Source organism: Macrobrachium nipponense, chromosome 10 (genome assembly GCF_015104395.2).
Source record: "Macrobrachium nipponense isolate FS-2020 chromosome 10, ASM1510439v2, whole genome shotgun sequence".
NCBI classification, from domain to species: domain Eukaryota; kingdom Metazoa; phylum Arthropoda; class Malacostraca; order Decapoda; family Palaemonidae; genus Macrobrachium; species Macrobrachium nipponense.
In genome coordinates, this window is record NC_087204.1 from 23389545 (window position 1) to 23412560 (window position 23016).

A 23016-nucleotide genomic window follows, 5' to 3' on the forward strand; every position below is an offset into this window, starting at 1 on the left:
GAATATGAAATTCAAGAACGTCTTATTTCGATCACAGCAAAGGCTGGGCGAGCAAGGGCAAACGCGCTGAAAATGTCTTATTTCAATATCCGGTTAACGGTTGGTCCCCCCCACCCAAACCCCTTCCCCCTCCCATCCATTCGTACTACTACTGAAAACTTCCGTTCTACCCAGCGACATTGTCGCTAGGAGACGTCGACGACAGCACCGCCAGGAGGCCACACTCGGAAACACCGCTTCCTTTTTGCCCCTTTCACTTATCTGGCGTTGGTTAATGATAAAATCTACTTTAGAAAGGAGTATTCTACGTCATCAGATTCTCTGATTAACACTTTTTTTTTTCTTAACACTTCCCGTTGTTGTTGTTTTTTCATATTAAACTAACGACGCGATACGTTTCAGAAGATGGCTTAAATCCAATATGGGATTAACAAGGTATACTTTGGGGATTAAGGATGGGGATAATCTCCGCCCGTCATGTTTATCAATTCTCCTTACTTGACTACGCTTTGAAAACAATGCGTCATAAAAGGAGATTAATGAGCATTGTGGGAAGGAGAATTTTCGCTATAAAGGGAATGGATAAATATGGTAACTTCTCACCAAGTCGAATGGAATAGACCTAGTTACCCTATCACGTGAGGGGGAGATCCTATGGCAGCATTACAAGGGGAAAATCAATCTAAAGATAAAACAATGGGACAGCCCAGATCGGAAATTTGGTAAACACTATTTTTTTTTTTTTATCTCTAAGCAATATTCCATTTGAAATGGGTACGTGGTTGACCGCTGAGGTCCCACGGTTTACCAAACCCCCGAATGACACCGGCTCTCTGATGATAAACTTCCGTTAGACAGAGAAATAAATGAATAGATCAGCGGAGTAAAAGCTACGAAAAACTCAAGCTTATTGGTAGGACATACGTATCAGTCATTAACTATTCCAGTCATGTGCATCCATCACGAGATGAGCATCGCGAACTGTTTAAACAAGCTCTTGTCGTTTACAAAGCAATGTTCAGAGAATAACTTTATCATAAAAATGGTCTAGGCTACATCAGAAACGACAGGTACTTGAGTCTAGGCTACTGCCAGGCTTTCTCATTTATTTATTTATTATTATTATCATCACTTATTTCTTTTAGTGACGAGCCTGAGAAAGGAATATTTAAACAAAATCCAGACTACAAGTGCCGTTTTAAGCATGAAACAATAAGAGAAGCATCAACTTCATTCTGCAAGCGTGTAGATCTAATGAACGCCATTAGAGCAAAAGAAAAAAATCGAAAACTTTTCAGCATTTGATTTAACAAAATATATGATAAATGTCCTACCTTGTGTATCGTATGTTAGTAATCGCTGACATCGCTGCAGCAATCGAAACAGGAAGCATAATTATTGATCACTTTGCCGTAAGGTTGGACACGGACTGAGAAGAAGAAGAACACGGAAGAAATAAGTCATAAAACAGAAACCGCATCACCGGGAAAAATCGGAAAAGAATAACTGCACCAAGAAAGCGGTAATGGCTCTCCCAGCCAAAAGTGCTCCAGAAGTAAAACATTTGGTCAAGGATCCCATTTGAATTGGAAATGAGAAGTATCCAGTCCCTCCCATCACTCACAGGTACAGGTTGCCTTTAGCAAAGCAAATGTCTGACAAGAAGATCGACAAGTGGTGGGCTTCTTCTTCCTCTTCTTTCCGAGATTTAGGTCTTCGTCTTTGTATCGATCGCCGGCCCATCGGTCGTGGAGAGAGAGAGAGAGAGAGAGAGAGAGAGAGAGAGTGAGTGAGGCCGTGATTCGTTAACAGCGGAAACGTGTGATAGCACGCGGTCCAGATGCATGTCTCATGATTATTTTGACGACGGTAAAATGCCCGTGATTCATCCGCTCTCTCTCTCTCTCTCTATCTCTCTCTCATCAAAGGTTGACATACTCTTTTGTAGTCTAGTATACACATGATCATCGTCTCTGACTGAATTCCCGATTAAGTGGATTCCGGGTTTGAGCGTAATCGTTATTCATTAGTACTACATTCAACCTGCTTTTTATTAGCAACACCCTCTCCATCATATATATATATATATATATATATATATATATATATATATATATATATGTGTGTGTGTGTGTGTGTGTGTGTGTGTGTGTGTGTGTGTATACGGCAACACATGTTAGGCTACGCATGCTGCATGGTCTCGGCACTTAGACCAATAACAAAACTCATTCGTTACTCGTGCAGTTGGCGATTGGTGCAACCAAGTGCAATTGACACAGAGAGAGATGACTTTTGGCGCCGCAACCATCACAGACGAGGAAAAACAAAACGGGTTATTAGAGGTCAGGAAGGGTGATGAACAGGAAGTGGGTCTCTCACCAAGGAAGCGAGCGGACGGGCTGGCTAGTCTAATCCAGGGGTGTGAACTCGAATAGGAAGAATGTTCCTTGTTACGTAACGGTGACTGGAGACTACGAACAGACACTCTGCTATGTATTTGTTATATGCATCACAATAATGACTTATTTGCACCGTATCTCTGATGAGCAGAAACCTTTATGACATAAATTGATGATAGATAAATGATGTTAGTTGATTATACATCCGGCGTCACCGTAATATAGACTCATAAATAATGCTATTCACGTTAATGACCATATACAGTTTCACCCGTTTTTGCAAGTCAGTCTCTAATTATCAAATATATCCAGTCACTATTATTAGTCTGGTCACATAATCTGAAGATGTATGAAAACGGCACTGCCTAATATATACACAATCAAGTAAAGTATTATCTCCATTGCGCGACAAGCCATTAGTCCCAATCTGAAGAATATAATTATTATTATTACTACTATTGTTATTCCCGTGGTCTAGTTCTCAGAATACTCGTACCTATCACTATCACCACCGAAAGGCCCTAGCTTCGAGACCCAAGCCAGCGATAATAATAAATCTTCATGATGTGCTCAAGTTTTCAGTAGTAGGAAGATGATGTTCCGCCATTTTCATTCTGCATTTTGGGATGGGGTTGCTACCCTTGTGCCTTATTGCACACTGACAACGATCAACCCAAGCCGTCCATTCACCAGGCAAGTTGCTTACCGCTTAATAAACCCACGGATGCACAATACACTTCAATAGAACTCGCCCGCGGCGCTCTGTCCCCGCCTGGTATTCTAAATCAAATCCAACCCGGGTCCTCTCGCTAGATGCGATTGTCTTAACCTTTTTATCTTGCTTAAATTTGAATGTGATCTCTACGTACAAAAACTGCATTACTGCACATACCTGCTTCCACACACAGCCATGGAGGTTAGATGTTTAACCTCTTTGCACACAACGGCCTCCCGGTCTGTAAATGGAAAGGTGTGTGAGGGGAGAGAAAGAGAGAGAGAGAGAGACCTTGGGGGGAGGGGGGGGGGGGGGGGAAACTGGCGTGTAAAAGCACAAGAAGACATAACGTGACAAATCAGGTATAACGACGACGCGTGGGTCAGGGAGGGAGAGAAAGAGTGAGCGAAGGGGAATGGAAGAAGAAGAAGAAGACAGTAACGTTAGCGGTAGGGAGAAGCGAGACACGTGAAGCACAGACAGGGTTATGTCTGTTGTCTGTCTGTACGAAGCTTGGTAAAAAAATGAAAAAAAAAGTTCCAGCTGGGAATACTTTGTTATATTTTTAGGAGACAAAGCTTTGTTCTCCCGTAATTAACTTTTTTCCTTGAAAGAGAGACAACAAAAATATATAGGCTGACACCATTTTTATTAAGAAAACCACACGAGGACAAAAGAAATAATAAACAAAAGAGGTAAAATCAATTAAATAACTTTTCGAATACCATAACACTGTAATTTAGAAAGCAAAAACGAATGGCACACTTGCTTCAAAATGAACTATCCAAAGTTTGGGTAATCGACGAAGCGAATGAAATAATTAGTATTTTATTATTATAACTATTCAATATGAACACAAATCCTTATCTAAAAGGCAGAAATGTCATGCCCAAATATGATGAGCTTTCACTGAAGAGAATACATTTGTATGTGTCAATTTTATGCAGAGAACAAGGCAGGTTGAGTGTATAGTACCCTCCAGAGATCTATAGACCGATAGACCTCAAACCCATGAGTTTTTAAACCGGTTTTTGGCCACCATCTGGCGTGAGACAATTAAATATAATATACTTAACAATTCAAAGGCCACAGTAAAGAAACTCAGACCACTCAGTCAATTAAGGTAAACAACCGATACACGGGAATAATGAGATTCCTCACATGAGGCTATGTCTTATTTTGATACACCGCGTAAATCACATTTAGGTAAACTGAATTTCTGTGAATTTAACTTTCCATGGCCTGAACTTACGACGATGACAAGGTTCTCAGAATGATGTTCAGCTTGTTGTGAATTGGAAATCAAGATGAGTGATCATTCTTGTCAGAAAATACGGCGAAAACTTGTAAAGTATATAACCGAGCTTGGGAACTTTATCGTACGTTCGATGAGTTAATATGGGCACAACATTCACAAGTGTGGATCATATCCTTTAAAAGTTTTTTCCAGTTATGATCCATATTCTCGAAAACAGAAAAAAAACCTTCCTAGATATTTGTTATTGATACTGATAATTCTAACGTAGCTTTTTCTAGGGTGAGACTAATAGCTAATCACTCTCTCATTCTCTCTAACTCTCTTTCGCGTTGCCGTATCCCTGTTATTTCAGATGATGCTACATCTGGTTGTTTCTCTGATTTTAAGTGGTCTTATGCAACTTTACTTTACTGTAATCCTTAGCTGATGTTCAACCAACTTGAGGCGTTCCTGACTTCAGTGGCTAGCTAGCCTTCATGAAGTAGTCAAGTTACTCATTATAGGTCTAATTCTTCTTCATTAGGTCTGCGGACCAGCCCGGATAACCTTTCCCATAATGGCTTCGTCGCCTTACTTGGTACTTTTATTTCACCTCGTCAACGCTTTTATGGGTCATAAAATGGCACGATAAGTATGATAAGAAAATCACATTGGTAAGGATGTCATTTAATGGAATGTAGCATTCTCTCTCTCTCTTTCTCTGTATTCACTCTTCTTCAAAGAGGGAGAAATAATCATGATATATATATATATATATATATATATATATATATATATATATATATATATATATATATATAGAGAGAGAGAGAGAGAGAGAGAGAGAGAGAGAGAGAGAGAGAGAGAGAGAGAGCGAATCTCACACTGAGCGAGGATCTTTACTTTAGAAAAAATGGAAGAAGAAGAAGAAGAAGAAGAGGAGGAGGAGGAAGAGAGATCAATAACAGGGGCCCTTTATAATCATTATGTTCCACAACGCCTTTTCTTCTCATCTCCTCCTCCTCCAAGGGAATTTCCCTACCACTCGCCCCACTCTCTCTCTCTCTCTCTCTCTCTCTCTCTCTCTCTTCTCCTCTCATCTCAGTTAAACGCACGAGCAATCTCACTCAAGCGTCCATTTGTTAATGTTATTATTATGATCTTGTAAGAGTTTTAACGCTTCGTGATTGTCAACTGTTGTACATGCTAACGCGGACATTAATTTTCTGTTCATATCTATAATTAATCGTTCATTTTTCATGTTTATTGTTAGTTTTACTTTATGCATTTGTTTATTTTTTATCATTCTCCTGTCTTCTTGTTCGTATTGGAATATTTTTTTTTATATTTTTATTTTTATGATTAGATATTTCTTCATGTATCATATTTACATCCTGACACATGTTAATTTTTGGAAGGGATGTATCTTGTTTATTAGGTAGAGCTATCTCTCTCTCTCTCTCTCTCTCTCGTTTTCTATGTCCGTCTCTCTTCCTCTCTGTATCTCTCTCGTTAAATTACTCTGATACTTGAACAAAATATTTTTCCTTTCTCTCCAACTCTCTCTCTGTCTCGTTTTCTATGCCCGTCTCTCTCGTTTTCTTTCTCTCTCTCGTTATATTACTCTGATACTTGCACAAAATATTTCTCCTTTCTCTCTCTCTCTTAGCGTGGCGTAGGGCGCCTAGGAAAATCACATGATGTCCCGACATCCTCTCGCAGGTGAGAGATCATGGACGTCGCTAGGATATCCTACTTGAGCGAAAGGGGGGCGAGCGACGAAAGACCTCGTTAGCGGCCGAGGGGTCCTACGGTCCGTTGAGCGAGTATCCTACCGCGCCTTTATCATCCAGGGAATGTAGACCTCGTTATTATCATTTTCAACTTACTTTGGGGACCGGAGTCCCGCTGTGGAACGTCTTCGAGAGACCGGAGTCCTTCTGTGGAACGTCTACGGGATCGGAGTCCTTCTGCGGAACGTCTATGGGACCAGTCTCCTGCTGTGGAACATCTTCGGGACCGAGTCCTGTTGTGGAACGTCTACGGGACCGGAGTCCTGCTGTGGAACGACTTCGGGACCGGATTCCTGCAACATCTTCGGGACCGGAGTCCTGCTGTGGAACATCTTCGGGGCCAGAGTCCCGCTGTGGAACGTCTTCGGGACCAGAGTCCGGCTGTGGAACGTCTTCGGAACCGGAGTCCTGTTGTGGAACGTCTACGGGACAGTTCTGCTGTGGAATGTCTTCGGGACCGGAGTCCTGCTGTGGAACGACTTCGGCGACGCAGAGTTTCGGACCTGTGAACGTCTTCGGAACGGAGGTCCGGCTGTGGAACGTCTTCGGGACCAGAGTTCGGCTGTGGAACGTCTTTGGAACCGGAGTCCGGCTGTGGAACGTCTTTGGGACCAGAGTTCCGGCTGTGGAACATCTTCGGGACCGGAGTCCTGTTGTGGAACGTCTTTGGGACAGTTCTGCTGTGGAATGTCTTCGGGACCGGAGTCCTGTTGTGGAACGTCTTTGGGACAGTTCTGCTGTGGAATGTCATCGGGACCGGAGTCCTGCTGTGGAACGACTTCGGGACCAGATTCCTGCAGTGGAACGTGCAACCTGATGTCCTTTAGTTGCCCAGGCCCAAGGGAAGCGAGAAAATTGGGAGGAGGAAGGGAGGGAACAGGGAAGAAGGGCGAGACTCCCTCACGTAGGAAGCCATAGAACTGCTACTTTAAGGGAGATAAGTTCAGCCAGGTAGAACAGGAAGAGTTATTATTAGTTATCGCGCTTGCTCGCTCTATTCCTCTTCTCATTCTCATCCGGAATCGAGGTTCGAAAATGTGGAATACATTAGAGACGCAAAAGCGGACGCCATATTGGAATAATAGCCGCCATATTGGAATAATAGACGCCATGTTGGAATTTTAAGTCCAGGAGATTTTTCTACTATAACCAGTTGTAGGATGCATATATTATTTCCCATTTCTATTCCCAAATGGATGATTTGCTGTAGAATACAGTAGGTCACTTCGTAGATATATAAAGCAGTTTTATTTTATTAAGGAAACTAATTTATTGTTTGAAATAATGACCTGTTCAGGATATAAACATCCGTTAACTTAACTCGCTTTCGAACAATTCTTCTTGGATGTTGATAATTTACTTGTATTTTTTTATCTATTTATTTATTGATTTATTAACTTATTTGTTTTTGTTTTCTGATAAATGAACTATTCTTTCAGCATTTCCTGTTGCCTTGTGTTACTTCTTTCAAATAGACATCATATCCGCTGGAAGCTTGAATTTCAAGTCAATGGTCTGTTTCATATGATTAGGGTTCATTTCATGAATAATAATAATAATAATGATAATAATAATAATAATAATAATAATTAATACTTGCCTAACAGATAACGTCTGTACGACTATAAAATTCATGTGGTAATACTAAGAAGTACTTAATTAAGTAACCGGCAAAATTATAATTTACGAATCAATAGAGCATCGGCGCTAGCCATTTTCAGCCACTCGAGAGAAATCACATCAATTCTCTCTCTCTCTCTCTCTCTCATCCGTCTTGAGAAAGTCATTCTATTCTTTATCATAAACTTCAATTCCCCAACCGCCCCCACTCTCTCTCTATTATTATTATTATTATTATTATTATTATTATTATTATTATTATTATTATTATTATTATTATTATTATTAAGCATTACACATTAAACTATTTTACATAAAAGAGTATAGTATAGGTATTCTTCAACCACAAGCTTGGAATAAATCTCTCTTCTCTTCATCGTAAGAAAGTCATTCTGCTCTTTTTCATAAACACTTCTATTCTCTCTCTCTCTCTCTCTCTCTCTCTCTTCTCATCCTTAGGTAGTCACCATAGTTTACCATAAATTCCCCTCCCTACCACTTTCTCTCTCTCTCTCTCTCTCTCTCTCTCTCTCTTAGCTATATGCATAAGACCCTGGCTGTAGCCTTAAGAGTATGAATTTTTAGCGAGGAGAAATTGGAAGGAAATGATAAAGAAGGTGAAGAGGTGTCGACGACGGTGCCCTTGGTACGTAAAACAATTTGGGCGGGAAGATTTTGCGGGAAATCAGTCAAATCACTCTGTTTCCTGCTTTGGGTTACGGAGAGCGCATGCGCGGTGTTCGCGCGCATTTTTTTTTTTTTTTTTTTAACGTAAACTGCTACGTTATTTGCGTTGCTGAATGGATGTGGAGGTTGTGAAGGCTACTGAAGATATAATAGTGTTGCGAAGGCTATTGGTATCATCGCTCATACAATAATAAAATAATAATAATAATAATAATAATAATAATAATAATAATAATAATAATAATAATAATGCTGTTAAGAGGGCTACTGATATCATTGCTACTATTGACTGATATCATTGCTCCTATTGCTACTGCTTCTATACAATAATAATAATAATAATAATAATAATAATAATAATAATAATAATAATAATGCTGTTGAGAGGGCTAACTGATATCATTGCTACTATTTTTTTTAGACTGAATATCATTGCTCCTATTGCTAACTGCTTCTATACATAATAATAATAATAATAATGAAATAATAATATAATAATAATAATGATAATAATGATAATAATGGAATAATAATAATAATATAATAATAATAATAATAATAATAATGACCTAAATATTGATTATTTCAGAAAAGTATGGTTTGAAGGATGACTATAATAACATGGATAATAATAAATAATAAATATTTTATTGAAATAATGGCAGAATTCACAGAATTGATTTTGTACAATATTCTTTCAATTCTCCTTATGATTTTTCTTTCTGGCACGCTGGTATTATAAAGCAGCTGTCCAATGTTCATCGTGCTGTAGGTCGTCAACGGAAATTTCGCGGGCTGGAAATTTCGGGCGGGCTGGTGTTATCAAAAGCAAAACTGGTTATCAGGGACAGGCTGGGGTCGTCAACAGGTATACAGGTGGGTTTCGTAGATCGGAACAGGCCGTAGTCGTCAGGGGTCTATCCGGTATTTCTTGTTATTTCTTCTTTTCTGGTTTTCAAGGCGTCTACATGTTTAATAAAATAATAATAATAATAATAATAATAATAATTAATTCACGTACGATGTAGTATGAAAGAAGAGCCCAATCTTTTTGACCTTGGATGAGACGGCACCTAGCCAGGGTCATGAGCGGAAGTTTGGCACGCTCGCTGAATTTGAGCATTTGTGCCCAGTACCCCACTCATAGGACAGAGCCAGACTCTGGGCGAGAAATATGGCTGCCAATTCGTTAGAGCTATACTAAACACGAATATATATATATATATATATATATATATATATATATATATATATATATATATATATATATATATATATATATAGGGTGTGCCATAAAGTCAGTATGGTACAAGTATTTATTGCCCAGAATGGTACTGAGACTTTGATGGACACCCTGTATTAGATATATATATAATTATATATATATCATATAATATATATATATATTACAAGTATTCATTGCCCAGAATGGTACGAGACTTTATGGACCCCACCCTATACCCTATAGATATATATATATATATATATATATATGTGTGTGTGTGTGTGTGTGTGTGTATGTGTGTGTGTGTGTATATATATATATATATATCTAATAAAAGGAGCCCATAAAAACACAAAATGTAGAGAGAAAAGTACTTTTCTCTCTACATTTTGGTGTTTTTATGGGCTCCTTTTATTAGATGGAATTCTGTTGTTACAGAACACTTTTACCAGTCATATATATATATATAATATATATATATATATATATATATATATATATATACGACTGTGAAATATATTTTGTTAAAACAGAATGCCACCTAATAACAGAAATAAAAGGAGCCCATAAAGACGCCGAAATGTAGTAAGTGAATACTGTGTATCCACGGTAACTTATTGTCCCTAAAAACGTGACGTCCAGGAAGTTCTAAAACCTTTTTACAAACAAACAAAAAACCACGGGGCGAGTATTTACGCGAGGCTATCAATAGAAGTTTAATGAAACTTACTCCCAGTGTGAAGTTAGGCTCGCTGATCGACCATGTAAAGTTTTTTTTATTATTCCTGTTTCTTCTTCTTCTTCTCTTCTTCTTTTTCTTCTTCGAAGTTGTTACAATTTTTTTTTTTTTGTTTGTTCTTTTTTTTTTTTGTTTTTGTATAATCTCTGACCTTCAAGGGGGACAGACTTATGGACTCATAGATAACGAGTTTTGCCAAAAAAGTGGAAAAAAGAAATGGCAGGCAACGAGGATAATTCTCTCGCCACAAGCTACCCTTCCTGTTGGTAATGTTCTTCTTGAATCGAATTTCTCCCTGGGATAAGTTCGTTGGCCATGAATAAAACCGACGCCGAAATAAGACCTCTCTCTCTCTCTCTCTCTCTCTCTCTCTCTCTCTCTCTCTCTCTCAGATTTACGATAACGCGACTCAGTTTATGTGAAGTGGACAGAGTTAGTACTGTTTGGCAATAGTCTCTATGCGACTACTCTCTGATGTGGCCTAATAGGTGAAGTCAGTTTCTTTCTCTCTCTTTTAAGTAATATTACGAGTTTTAATTTACTGGCATGTCAGTTCCTACGGCCCAATGGGCCTAAACATCTATATACTCATAGAAAAACTATGCTTAGTGCACCGAGATGCTTTTAAAATACTTTTTAGTCACCCCAGACAACGTTTGATGTTGTCAGATAAATCGATTGACGAGAAACTCTTTCAAAAATGAATTCAGAAACTAATATCTCATACGGACTGGTCAAGACATGCCTAGAAGCCTTTTGACCTTTGAAGATCAAGTGCATTTGCATTGGAGAGTTGCACAATCGAAAAGGCATCCTACTACTTAATTCCATTGAGACGAGTTACTGGCATAATGAAAGCGATAGATCATAGAAGCCATGAAATAAAGACACACATATATATCTATACTAGGTTTTTTTCCATCTGTCCACCCGCCTGTGGTGTTTGCGTTTGGTAACACTGCGTCCCGGGCTTTAGATAGTTACATTTAGCTTACATTCAACAACAATAATAATATCCTATTTCGAACATTAACGGTGTAATTCGCATACAGTAAATTATTAAAACACTTTTCAGTTGCAAATATACACCCAGATATCCTTTTATTTACCTAAAACTTACAAATAGCGTAACTATTTAAAGCCCGGGACGCAGTGTTACTATGCGAAAACACCACAGGCGGATGGACAGATGGAAAAAAACAGAACAACAGTGAAACTAATCTTACTCTTATTCTCGGTTTAATCCTTAGTTGGGGTTGCTGTTTTTAACAAGCCTCCTCTAACTGTTTCTGTAGTACTGTACGGCTCATTTAACAATAAGTTTTGGCAAATGTTTTCGAAACGGATACCCTCACTATTTATCCGGAATTGGGACCAGCCCAGAGTTGGCCTGGCTTGGCTTCAGAACAAAACACTATTAAATTTCTTTGACCGCTAAGTATGACCTGAACCTTGATACTTTTTATTATTATTATTATTATTATTATTATTATTATTATTATTATTATTATTATAAAGACTTACAACCTTGAGATACATAAGAGTAGATTTGATTTACATAGTAAAAGTTGTACATAAACAAAGTGAAAATTATTTACAATTAGAAACTGTTATAAACTATTCATTTTTCAGAAAAAAATTTATAATTAAAATAAATGTTCTCACCTTTAAAAAATCTAATTTTTCTAAAAAGGAACCGTAATTATTCTTTATTCTATTGCCATGTATTAAATATAAATCTCTCCTGTAATTATTGATATTATTAATAAGTAACCTTATGATTTCATTTGCAACCATATTGAAATCATTTCTAGTACACCATATCGTATATATATATTATATAAAGAACACAACAAAATTATACACACATTCCTCCTACAATTATCTTTGGTATTGAGGTCAAAATATAAGTTTTATATTGTTCTCCGGCTCAAAATTACAAATGTTTTTAAGTACACTTCTCAGCCATTTGAAAACTGGTTCAGTTCTTTTACAAAAATAAAAAAAAGGTAAATAGCACTTTCCTCCATATTACATATTTCACATAAGGAATTGCTGGATAAATTTAAAAAGTGGAGACGTTTTTTCGCAGGTAGTACATCATGAAGATGCTTAAAGATAATCTCCTTTCCCACGAAACGGTCAGTATCACAAAAATTCTTCCATATTACTTTCCAGTGAAATGAAGGATATTTATATACTACAGAGATGTCATGTTTTTCTAAAATACTTCGGTAGACACTCTTATTAGATAACATTGGAAAATTATGAACCTCCTTTAATTTAACTGTAATATGGTGTGGAATAGCAAAATATTTGTGGAGCTTTAAAGTCTAAGTCAAAGAACTTACACAACCTAAAATAACAATAATGTAAAATTAAGCTCTGAGGACCCTTACTCAATATGACAGTTTTTAAAAAAATATTAGCAATAATGGCATTAGCTTTAGCTCTTACATCGAAAACAGCCAAACCACCTTCAGTTCTACCTCTAGTCATTGTAGTCGTTTAATTGGTTCATATCTACTACACCAAATATATCTAAAAACTAGTCTCTCAGCTCTGATGCCATAATTATGAGTTAAGGGATACACATGAGCAATATACCATACTTTTGCAAGAATACACGTCCTCTGAAAAAGGTTCAGTTTCCTTGCACGAATCATTTTCAAATGGTTATCTATTTTACTTATGACATGTTCCCAATTATTCTTTAGACTTTCCTTACAATCATGACAATGATGAATACCTAGGGTGAACAAAGAAGTAACATTCTGCCATATTCATGTAAGGGGCCAGTCCTTTTATTCTTCCAACCACCCATACTGAATAGTCTTGACTTTTCACTTCTGTTAATTTTGCTATTTGTAGCTAACTCAAATTCCTGCACAATTTTATCCACTTCTCTTAAACTATCTTCTGTTGTGATTATTATATTATCATCATCTGATACTCACCTAACTCTAGGCTCACTAAGCTGCCAGGCATAGAATATACCAGGCATACAGACAGGTTATATATCACGTGCCCTGGACGGCATGCCGGAGGCATAAAAATGATATATAAACAAGGTATAACTGAATGAAGAATCTGGCATTGTCCTGAGAATTCGCTTAACAATTTTTGCTTTCTCATAGGCCTATGCAACTTAACTTTTTAAAAATGAAGGAAAATATTGGCAATGATGCTTACGTCTACCATCGAGTAAGAGAACACGACTGAACTAAGGAGATGCTGGTTGCTATCAGCCCATCTGTAAACAAGAAAATAAGAAGAATTAGATTGGGTGGTGAAGCTTTCGCAGTTTAACGACATTAGTACTAATTCCTCTCTCTCTCTCTCTCTCTCTCTCTCTCTCTTCCTTCCTCTCTCTCTCTCTCTCTCTCTCTTATTGCAACATCACAAACATCCTTTCTGGATGTTTTCTCTTGATTTTGCCAAGAGTTGAGAAAACTTTTGATGCAAATCCATTTCCACAAGTAAAAAAAAACGAAGAAAAGGCTTCCTAAACACATTCAAGACAGGGGTACCAACCAATCTGCCACCATCTGGGAGCTGGGGTACCAACCTAACCTTACACCTGAGAAGAAGACTGAAAATTTCTATAAACTTATCTATACAAGTAAAATGGCGGTTGATACCATCATCCTTTGTTGATTTGCGTTAACAAATCTATACTTCTACCACCAGCAAGGGAAAGAAGTATTTTGTTTTAACTGAGTTGATAATAATGAAGGGGGGGGGGGGGGGGGGGGGGGGGGGGGGGAAATTATGTATATAGAAAACAAAAGCGTTAAATATCTGTATAACAGCCCATATGCTTTCCAGCTCTGGTGCAGACGAGAGAGAGAGAGAGAGAGAGAGAGAGAGTTAAGTATATCTCAGTTTAACCAGATTAATGAGCTGATTAACAGTTCTCCCAGGGCTGACCTGAAGGATTAGATATTTTTACGTGGCTCGGAACTAATTGGTTACCTAGCAACGGTACTTACAGCTTGTTGTGGGCTCCGAACCACATTATATCGAGAAATTAACTCTTAATCACCAGAAACAAATTCTTCTGATTCCACGAGAGAGAGAGAGAGAGAGAGAGAGAGAGAGAGAGAGTCATGGCCTCTGTGAGGGTGATTTCATTCTTGGAGGGCTCTGTGGGTGGGGGGTTCCCACTGAGGGGGTGGGGTTGGGGGCGTTATTGTTACTTTGGAGGGTTGTTCCAAACAGTAGGTTATATTGAAAACACTCACATAACGTTAATTACGATCAAATATATCGTGAAATAATTGTCAAGTACATCCATATGTTTCAGAAAATTCTGTACCTTACGAATTACGCACAAGAGATACTACGTCAGCCTATTTTCCATACTTTTAATCATTATCCGTAACTTAACATTAGATGAGTGTCTTTCGTGCATTTATTACTAAACATGAAGACATCGAAACTAAAATAACAAGAAAAATATCAACCTGAATGGAAATGATACAGATACTGAGTAATATAATCCCAATAGTGCATTGTTCAAGCTCTACGAATATAAACAGATAAAAGCACTTGTACACTCGACAAGAAAACTGAAGATACAGTTTTCATTAGCTTTCGTTCATCCAATTTCCCATTTGTTTTTACTGAAAAGACATAATATCGCTAAATTTACTCTAGAATATGAAAATATACTGCAAATTATATCATATAAGTTAAAACTGCAAAAGAAAACCGTTCAGATACTTAAAAACACTATATATGTCCGAAGTAATTGGAATTTCTCAGATCGATTCGTTCATAGAGATCTGGTAGATAGAATGTGAATTTCTGTTTTTAGTACTATGTATCACGACAACAATATTTACTCGTTTTGCTTCATGAACGGGGATATATTGCATCATCGTAAGTGGTGAATGCAATTATTTTAGTTTCTACAAACTTATGTTTGTATTCCAAAGCGATTAAAGTTAGCTGACGTCAATGGCACTCAATGTTGCGCCGGCTAAGGTAGGTTGAACAAATCTAGTTGCATCCGCAAGAGCGTTTTCTATGGTGTGAGGAGGACCCCTAGAACTTCGAGCGGGAAAGCACAAGTCATTGGATACTGGCTAACGTAACGGATTTCACACTTTGATTACTTTGACGTTGACATGGATCGAATGCTAGTTGCTGTTTACAAAGCTACTGTCTCTAAATATAAATCTTAATCAAGGTTAAAGTAGCAGTGTCCATGTCAGCCTCAAAGATTTTCTGGCTATATGCTGCCCATTTAAATAACAAGTTCGGGGTCGTTAGCCTACAGCCCTACACGACTGCATTTTCTTTGCCGCTAGCTGAAAGATCTCCCACGATATAATACTTTAATTGCCTCTGCATTACATATTGAGTTATTTGTGGTAATAAATGTTATTACTTAACACAGCTTTTTTCGTGAATGATTGTGGATGAAACCCGATTTTCAAAAGTAAAGGACTATATCAAGAGAGCAAGAATGACCGCATCCTGTGTCTAAAATTTTCCACGTCTTTTTACAATCTTTGAATGCTACGGCTACTGTCGAATGTAATCAAGATTAGGGTAAGAATTTCTTAGAGAATTAACTTGAATATTATGATCCTTCAAATTTTATCTAGCATAGTGCAGCACGATTTCTTGGCATCATATCATATCGCGCAAGCATAGGTCTATCGATATTACACTCATCTCCCAAAGAAAATATAATGAAATTAAGTAGTTATAAATAGGCCTAAGCTTTCACACGAGCAGATTTTGCTTCTCTCTCTCTCTCTCTCTCTCTCGTCTCTTCTCTCTCTCTCTCTCTCTCTTCACTTTTAAAACACATTTGAAAAAATATTATCACTCACCCTCTCAAAGTAAATATAATGAATTAAGTATCTCTATAGATAGGCCTATGCTTGCGCGCTCTCTCTCTATCGTCATAATATTTCATTCTTCACTGTATTGTTCCTCACGATTTCCACAAGTACTGACCAAATTTTAAAACCCTTTCTCTCATTGTTTAAGATCCGTCTTTAATTACGTATGAATTTTACGTCAGTTTAGTGTCAAACATTACTTATAAATAAGGTTTCACAGTAGGTTTAAAAAAGGATGATCAATATTCTACCCTGAACTGACGTTACCAAACCAACATTAACGAATAATATAGAGCCTGTTTCTACATTCAAGTATAAATGATTATAGGACCTCAACAGAATCTTTATGGTGTAAAGTTAATGGAAATCTAGAAAGCAACAAACGCTATGATTTTGAAGCTCCGCCCCCTTTCAAGAGTTGCCAGGTGTGGCATTATTGAACAATATATGTCCGAAATTTAAAAAAACTGTATCTTAAGTTTCCTTGCCGAGTGTACATTTCTTAACAATACTCTAAAAGAAATTTAAATATGTCATGACATATTGGACCTAAGCGCTTACAGTTATACACTTACAATATCGTAAAATCATTATTACGGTTTCAGGAATACCAGGCAATGCTAAAATATTACAATTTTAAACATTACTTTAATTTCTCAATAAAACAATCGCGGCTTCGTAAACTATAGCATAGCCTAGTAGTTATTCACATCAACCACTCGAGCCATCTCCTCTTTGGTTCAACCCAGTTTTATGGTGGCACGGCCTCTTGCTCCTAAAACAATGTGATTTCTGGTTAAGGCAAATTTTTGTGAATCTCTGCAGCAACGGCAAACTATGGTTTAGGGACAGCTAATTTATCGTTGGCGACTAGCGACTAGTAGCGAGTCGCTGGTTAGGTCCGAAGGTTCTATCTCATCCAAGAAGTCTGTACTGGAGGAAAAAACCAAGGTATTTTGTTTTCCTCTTTTATTTGTAGACTGTTGTCGTTATATTTCTGGTGGGTTATCAGGATTTATTTTGAGGATTAAATCGCTGTGTTCTTTAAATGAACAAGGTTTTCCACGGAGTTGTCAGATTTGTCACTATATTTCGGGTGGACGATAGGGAATTCGTTTGAAGATTGCATACTACCTATACTCTGTTTTTTTCCATCTGTCCATCCGCCTGTGGTGTTTGCGCATGGTAACACTGCGTCCCGGGCTTTAAACAATATCCTATATCGAATATTAACGGTGTAATTAGCATACAGTAAATTATTAAAACACTTTTCAGTTGCAAATGTACACCAAGATATCCTTTTATTTACCTAAAACTTACACATAGCGTAACTACTTAAAGCCCGGGACGCAGTGTTACCATACGCGGTCATCGAATTACTGAATTTGACGTTATATTTCTGTTGGATTATGGGGATAGCTATGTTTGGCAGATTACAGCTCTACGTTCGTGAGAGTTGTAAAACTTATTTATCATTTTATTTAGTGCCTTGAGATGACTCCTTCATTTGATACTGATGCTTGAGAAATCTAGATTTCGTAAAGATTCTGCCCCTGGTGTGGTACTACCCAGCATTGTTAGTAAGCAGCATGAAGGAAGGTGCTGGGGAGTTGTGAACTTGTGATCACAGATTTTGTGTTGAAATTCGCTGTGGTAGGCTGTTCTTTTTATGGTCGATTTTTGTGTTAAACCATCCTCGCATTTCGGAAATAATAATATTGTTTTCATGTGTTTTAATGCTTGATTTTAACGTTCGTGACATTAATTCCTGTTGTATATTAAGTTGTTTTCGAGGTACTTATGGAAACCAAGGTCCGATTGGGTAGATCTAGGGTACTTATCCGCGGCGGCCTAGACTATGGCAGTTGCGGTTTTACTATGCAGTTTTACCCACTGAACAAGAATTTTAAGTAATATTTATTCGTACGACTGTAATTAATCCCCCAGGGGCCAGTACTAAACACGGCGAAATACATTGGACGCACCAATCCCTAGTGGATGTCGTATCCGCGGTTACGTTCCTTGCAGTCCGTGCGGACTGCTTCTGTAGAAATACCACTTGGCGTTGGCATTTCTTTGAAAATTACAGTTTCCTTAAGCATTTTGGTTGCTTAATAAGAATTTACCTTTATTGTTGGCGGGTCGACTGTAATTAACCCACGGGACTAGTGCTAAACACGGTGAAATGCATTTGACGAACCAATCTCCGGCGGGTTTCGTATTCGTGGGAACGTTCCTTGCAGTCGGTGCGGAGTTATTGCCTAGAATTACCCACTCAATACCCACAATGCACTGAGGAAAAAAAAAAATCCCGTCAGGGTAACCTTTTTTTAGCAGCTGTCTTGGTTTAAGTAAATTTCAATAGATTTTAGTATGATTTTCGTACTAGGCACGATAAGAGCAAAGCCAAAACTCCTTTCTCTCAGTAAAATACCGAAGAAAAAGAAAAAATAAATATATTCAGGACTCCTTCGATGTATGATTCTTGTCAATATTCTCAGTCCTCGGTATTTCATTATCTTAAGTGAACGTCGAAGCCGCGAATTTTCGTTAAACCCGCGAAACATAAAATACGCGGATTCAGTTCCGGTATACTCATAATTACATCTTAGCACAAAAAACAAACAAGAGGCAGAATCAGGAACAAATGTCCAAGGACGTGAGGGACAGTGGTCACGTGACTATACTCTCAGGAAGACTAGTTCTTGATGTGATTAGAAACAAACCCACAAGTTAAATGGGATGGGAAGTGCTTGTTATTGTCATTATATTAGTTTTCATTCTTCATTCTCTCCTCAGAACTTCTACCCAAGGTCGTGCTCTATTCCGGGTTGTCCTAAAAACCGTGATAAAAAGTCAAATTCTATTTTCGATACAGCTTACAAACCCCCGCCCCTACAAGAAATTTACTTCCCTCCATACAATAATACACACATTAGTAAAATGATGGTTATCGCTGATACAAAGGTATTATACTTAAGCATAATCATATTCATTGTTAGTTTGACAGTTAAGTGTTGGAACATCATAGGAAACAAAATAAGATGAGTTTCTATACTGTTCTCGCGTTTTATGAGAAGTCTTAAGTAATCACGAACTCCAATAATGGTCTTTGCCTATCAACTCGGTGGCCGCGAGTTCGATTCTCGGCCATTCCACTGAGGGGTTAGAGATGTGTATTTCTGGTGATAGAAATTCGCTCTCGACGTGGTTCGGAAGTCACGTAAAGCCGTTGGTCCCGTTGCTGAATAACCAATGGTTCCGTGCAACGTAAAAACACCATACAGACAAACATACGAACTCCAACATATTTCTTGCACAAAGACGTTTAATGATTAATGAAAATAGTTAAAATTTCCGTATATCTTTCGCACTTCGCATTTCACAACCTGATTTATATAATAGTGTTACCGCTTACAGTGGTCCGTAGGGGAGCAGTGTCGTAGTGCACCTTGCGTGGAGCACTGTAGGCATTACTAAGGGGACCCCTAGTTACACCTACATTTTAACCACCTATTACTTTACCTCCGTCCTTCTCCGACCTTGCTGTCCATCTACTCAAACTATTTGTTTTAGTGCAGCTGCGGGATTTTCTCACAGTTCCACCTTCAGATCTTTTTACTTCCCTTTTCTCTCATCCCACTTGGCTGTTCAACTTCTTTAACTTTACCTGGCTCCATTGTTTTTCGACCGATCAGGGTTTCCATTAAGTCTAGTCTACCCCGTAGGAGAGTAGCGCCGTCAGTGCCCCTCATGCGGTGCACTGTAGGCATTATCTAAGGTTCTTTACAGCGTCCCCTAGCTGCTACCTCTTTCATTACTTTCACTGTACCTCCGTCCTTAGTCTCTCACATCTAACCTTCCACCCTCTGCTAACAATTAATATTTACTAGTACAACCGCGAGGTTATCCTCCTGTTACACCTTTCAAACCCTCTTATTTTCAGTTTGTTTTCAACGCTGAATGACCACACAGGTCCCAGCGCTTGGCCTTTGGCCTAAATTCTATATTCCATTTTCTAAAGTCTGTTCGGTAGATGACACATTCGGAGATAATTACTCTGTTTTAAAATACCAAGCTTCGGAATTCTCTGGTAGTCCCATTTTCCCCCCGTCTTTGCTGTCAGCATTTTCTTCTTACATTCAGTCCTGGGCTCGAGGAGGTCATTAGGATTCCCACTCTTCCGCAGTAAGAATGATGCAAATATCTTTTGAAATTAACTAAGTGAGCGAATAGACTGAGACAGGATTAATTCCTTTTTTTTATTGATTAAAAGCGAAAAATTGAAGATTTGTTATTATTATTGTTTTTTATTTTTTTGGTCTATCACAGTCCTCCAATTCGACTGGGTGGTATTTATAGTGTGGGGTTCCAGGTTACATCCTGCCTCCTTAGGAGTCCATCTCTTTTCTTACTATGTGCGCTGTTTCTAGGAGCACACTCTTCTGCATGAGTCCTGGAGCTACTTCAGCCTCTAGTTTTTCCAGATTCCTTTGCAGGGATCTTGGAATCGTGCCTCCTAGTGGTGTTCCTATGATTATGGGTACAATTTCCACTGGCATATCCCATATCCTTCTTATTTCTATTTTCAGGTCTTGATACTTATCCAGTTTTTCCCTCTCTTTCCTAGACTCTGGTGTCCCATGATATTGCGACATCAATGAGTGATACTTTCTTTTATTATTATTATTATTATTATTATTATTATTATTATTATTATTAAAGATAAAATATAACCTTTTCTTGAGTTTGAATCTTGGCATAATGTTGAAAAATACTCAAAAATTCTTCGAAAAGTGTTATTAGAGGATATTAATTGCGTTTATAACATGCCAAGATCCACCCACACTCAAGGAATATGTCCCATGGCTGTTCTTCGTAGCTTTCATTATTGTCATTATATTGCAGAGATATTTTCAAAAATAGGTCTCCGTCCCATTATCATATCGTATGTCTAATTGTTGAGCCATGACGTCAAATCTCAGATGACGGCGGCTAAATTAGTATCTATTATGGCTAGAAAGTTAGAATGATTACCTTCATATTAATCAAAGTCTCACATTACACCTGTGCTGAGGCTCATTGCAACCCCTTTCACTCCTTTTACTGTACCTCAACTCACTTTCCGTTACACCTTTCAAACCTTTTGACTGTCCATTTCCGTTTCAGCGCTGAATGACTTCACAGGTCCCAGCGCTTGGCCTTTTGGCCTAAATTCTATATATTCCATTCCACGTCACACCTATGGATGTCGTGTCATTAGAATATCGAAAGCTCATGGGAAGATTCAGTGCATTAATGCCTGAAACAACTCGCCTTATATATAGTTTACTCATTTATATTTCTACCTGTTTATTTATTGATTCATTAAGTCTTTTTTTCAACTGATCTCCTCTTTGTTTATTTCCTATTATCTTCTGTTACTTCTTTTAGACGAAGACCATATTCTTTGGAAGCTTGAATTTCAAGTCGTGGCCTCTTTGGGCTTGTTCCGTGTGCATAGGGTTCATCATCTGAATACTACTACTACTAATAATAATAATAACACAACCTTGTGACTTTGACTTAAATACAATGAGGTTAATGTTGGCCGAGTGGTATCAGTGGACAAGTCACTGTGTAACCGTCGACCAGGCTTAGTTTCAGGTTAAATTGTAAAGTACTTTGTCCATTCACTTGTTTTTTTCTAGTTACTTATTGCTTGTCTTGCTTTGCATTTTCTTGTGGTTATTCTTTATTAGTTTATGTGGATTTGTCTGCTTATGTATTTTTCGACGTCACGTGATATGCGCCTGTGTGTGTATGTGCGTGTGTGCGATAGAAACTAAAGATATTATTTGAGTCACACATAATCATGAAAGTTGTTTTCGTTTAATATATACAATTTCAACTTTATAAGTTGTTCGCTCTCATCACCATATTGCCATTGTTATGGGAGCTTTTGGAAATAAATAAATAAAGAAATTTTCGGTTTAAATTATAGCCGTTTTTTAATCTAATCTCGTTCTTCAATATTTAATGAATTTAGCAAGATAGATTACTAGCATATTATGACCTTATTCAGCTTGAGAATTAAATTCTTGCTTATATATCTATTTGAAAATCTTAATGAGGAAATAATGAAAAAAAATGCCTAATTCATTCAGAATGTACAATATACAGTGATCGGTATAAAAAAAAAATTTCGTAATAAAGTTCTTAGGAAAAATCATACAGGGAATGTCATCGTGTACAATTATATTTGCATCGACATAGAAATCTTAACTATTTGCTTGCAGTTATCATAGTAATAAGAACAATATTGGTAAATATTCACAGCATATCAATGAGTCTGTTTAATGACTTCACAATTTGTTGTAATTATTAACTTGTGCGTGAAATATTTTATGAACAGCAGTGACCAAAGCGTCTGCCTGTGACGTAGCCAGCCTTGAACTGGACGCAATAGTATGGCGGCATTTCTCTCACTGAACAATATTACCTTGAGATTAATAATTACATCAAGTGTCGTGGATAACCACGTCGTTGTCTTCCCATTTATCATAAGTCGGGACAAAGGAGGTGTCCCAATCGGCGATTTCATTTAACGGAGGATGAGTTCACGCTAGTGGAAGTGCAGACGAACTCAAAGGCATGGCGACGAAAATCCAGCCTTTCCACGAAGGCGCGATCACTCGCGGAAGGCCCTGACCGGCGTTCTTAAGAACAGGCCATTCTTCAGAACAGCGACGAAGCTTCCATTC

At 37.8% G+C, this 23016-nt stretch overlaps 1 protein-coding gene across 3 annotated transcripts in view; it reads right to left on the reverse strand.

Annotated features, from left to right (window-relative positions):
• LOC135223472 (beta-TrCP-like) overlaps window positions 1–18451 on the reverse strand; it is a 91279-nt gene extending 72828 nt beyond the window's left edge. Inside the window, exons 1-2 of one of the 3 annotated variants that reach the window (XM_064261892.1) lie at window positions 18400–18451; window positions 13608–13668 (exon numbers count right to left, since the gene is read on the reverse strand). In XM_064261892.1, coding sequence (XP_064117962.1) covers window positions 13608–13616 — 9 coding nt within the window. In that variant the 5' untranslated portion in view covers window positions 13617–13668; window positions 18400–18451. Of the gene's footprint in view, window positions 1–1334; window positions 1596–3291; window positions 3380–13607; window positions 13669–18399 lie in introns of those variants that run through there. The other 2 variants (XM_064261894.1, XM_064261895.1) reach the window with 2 other exon arrangements.
• Between the last annotated feature and the right edge of the window lie 4565 nt (window positions 18452–23016).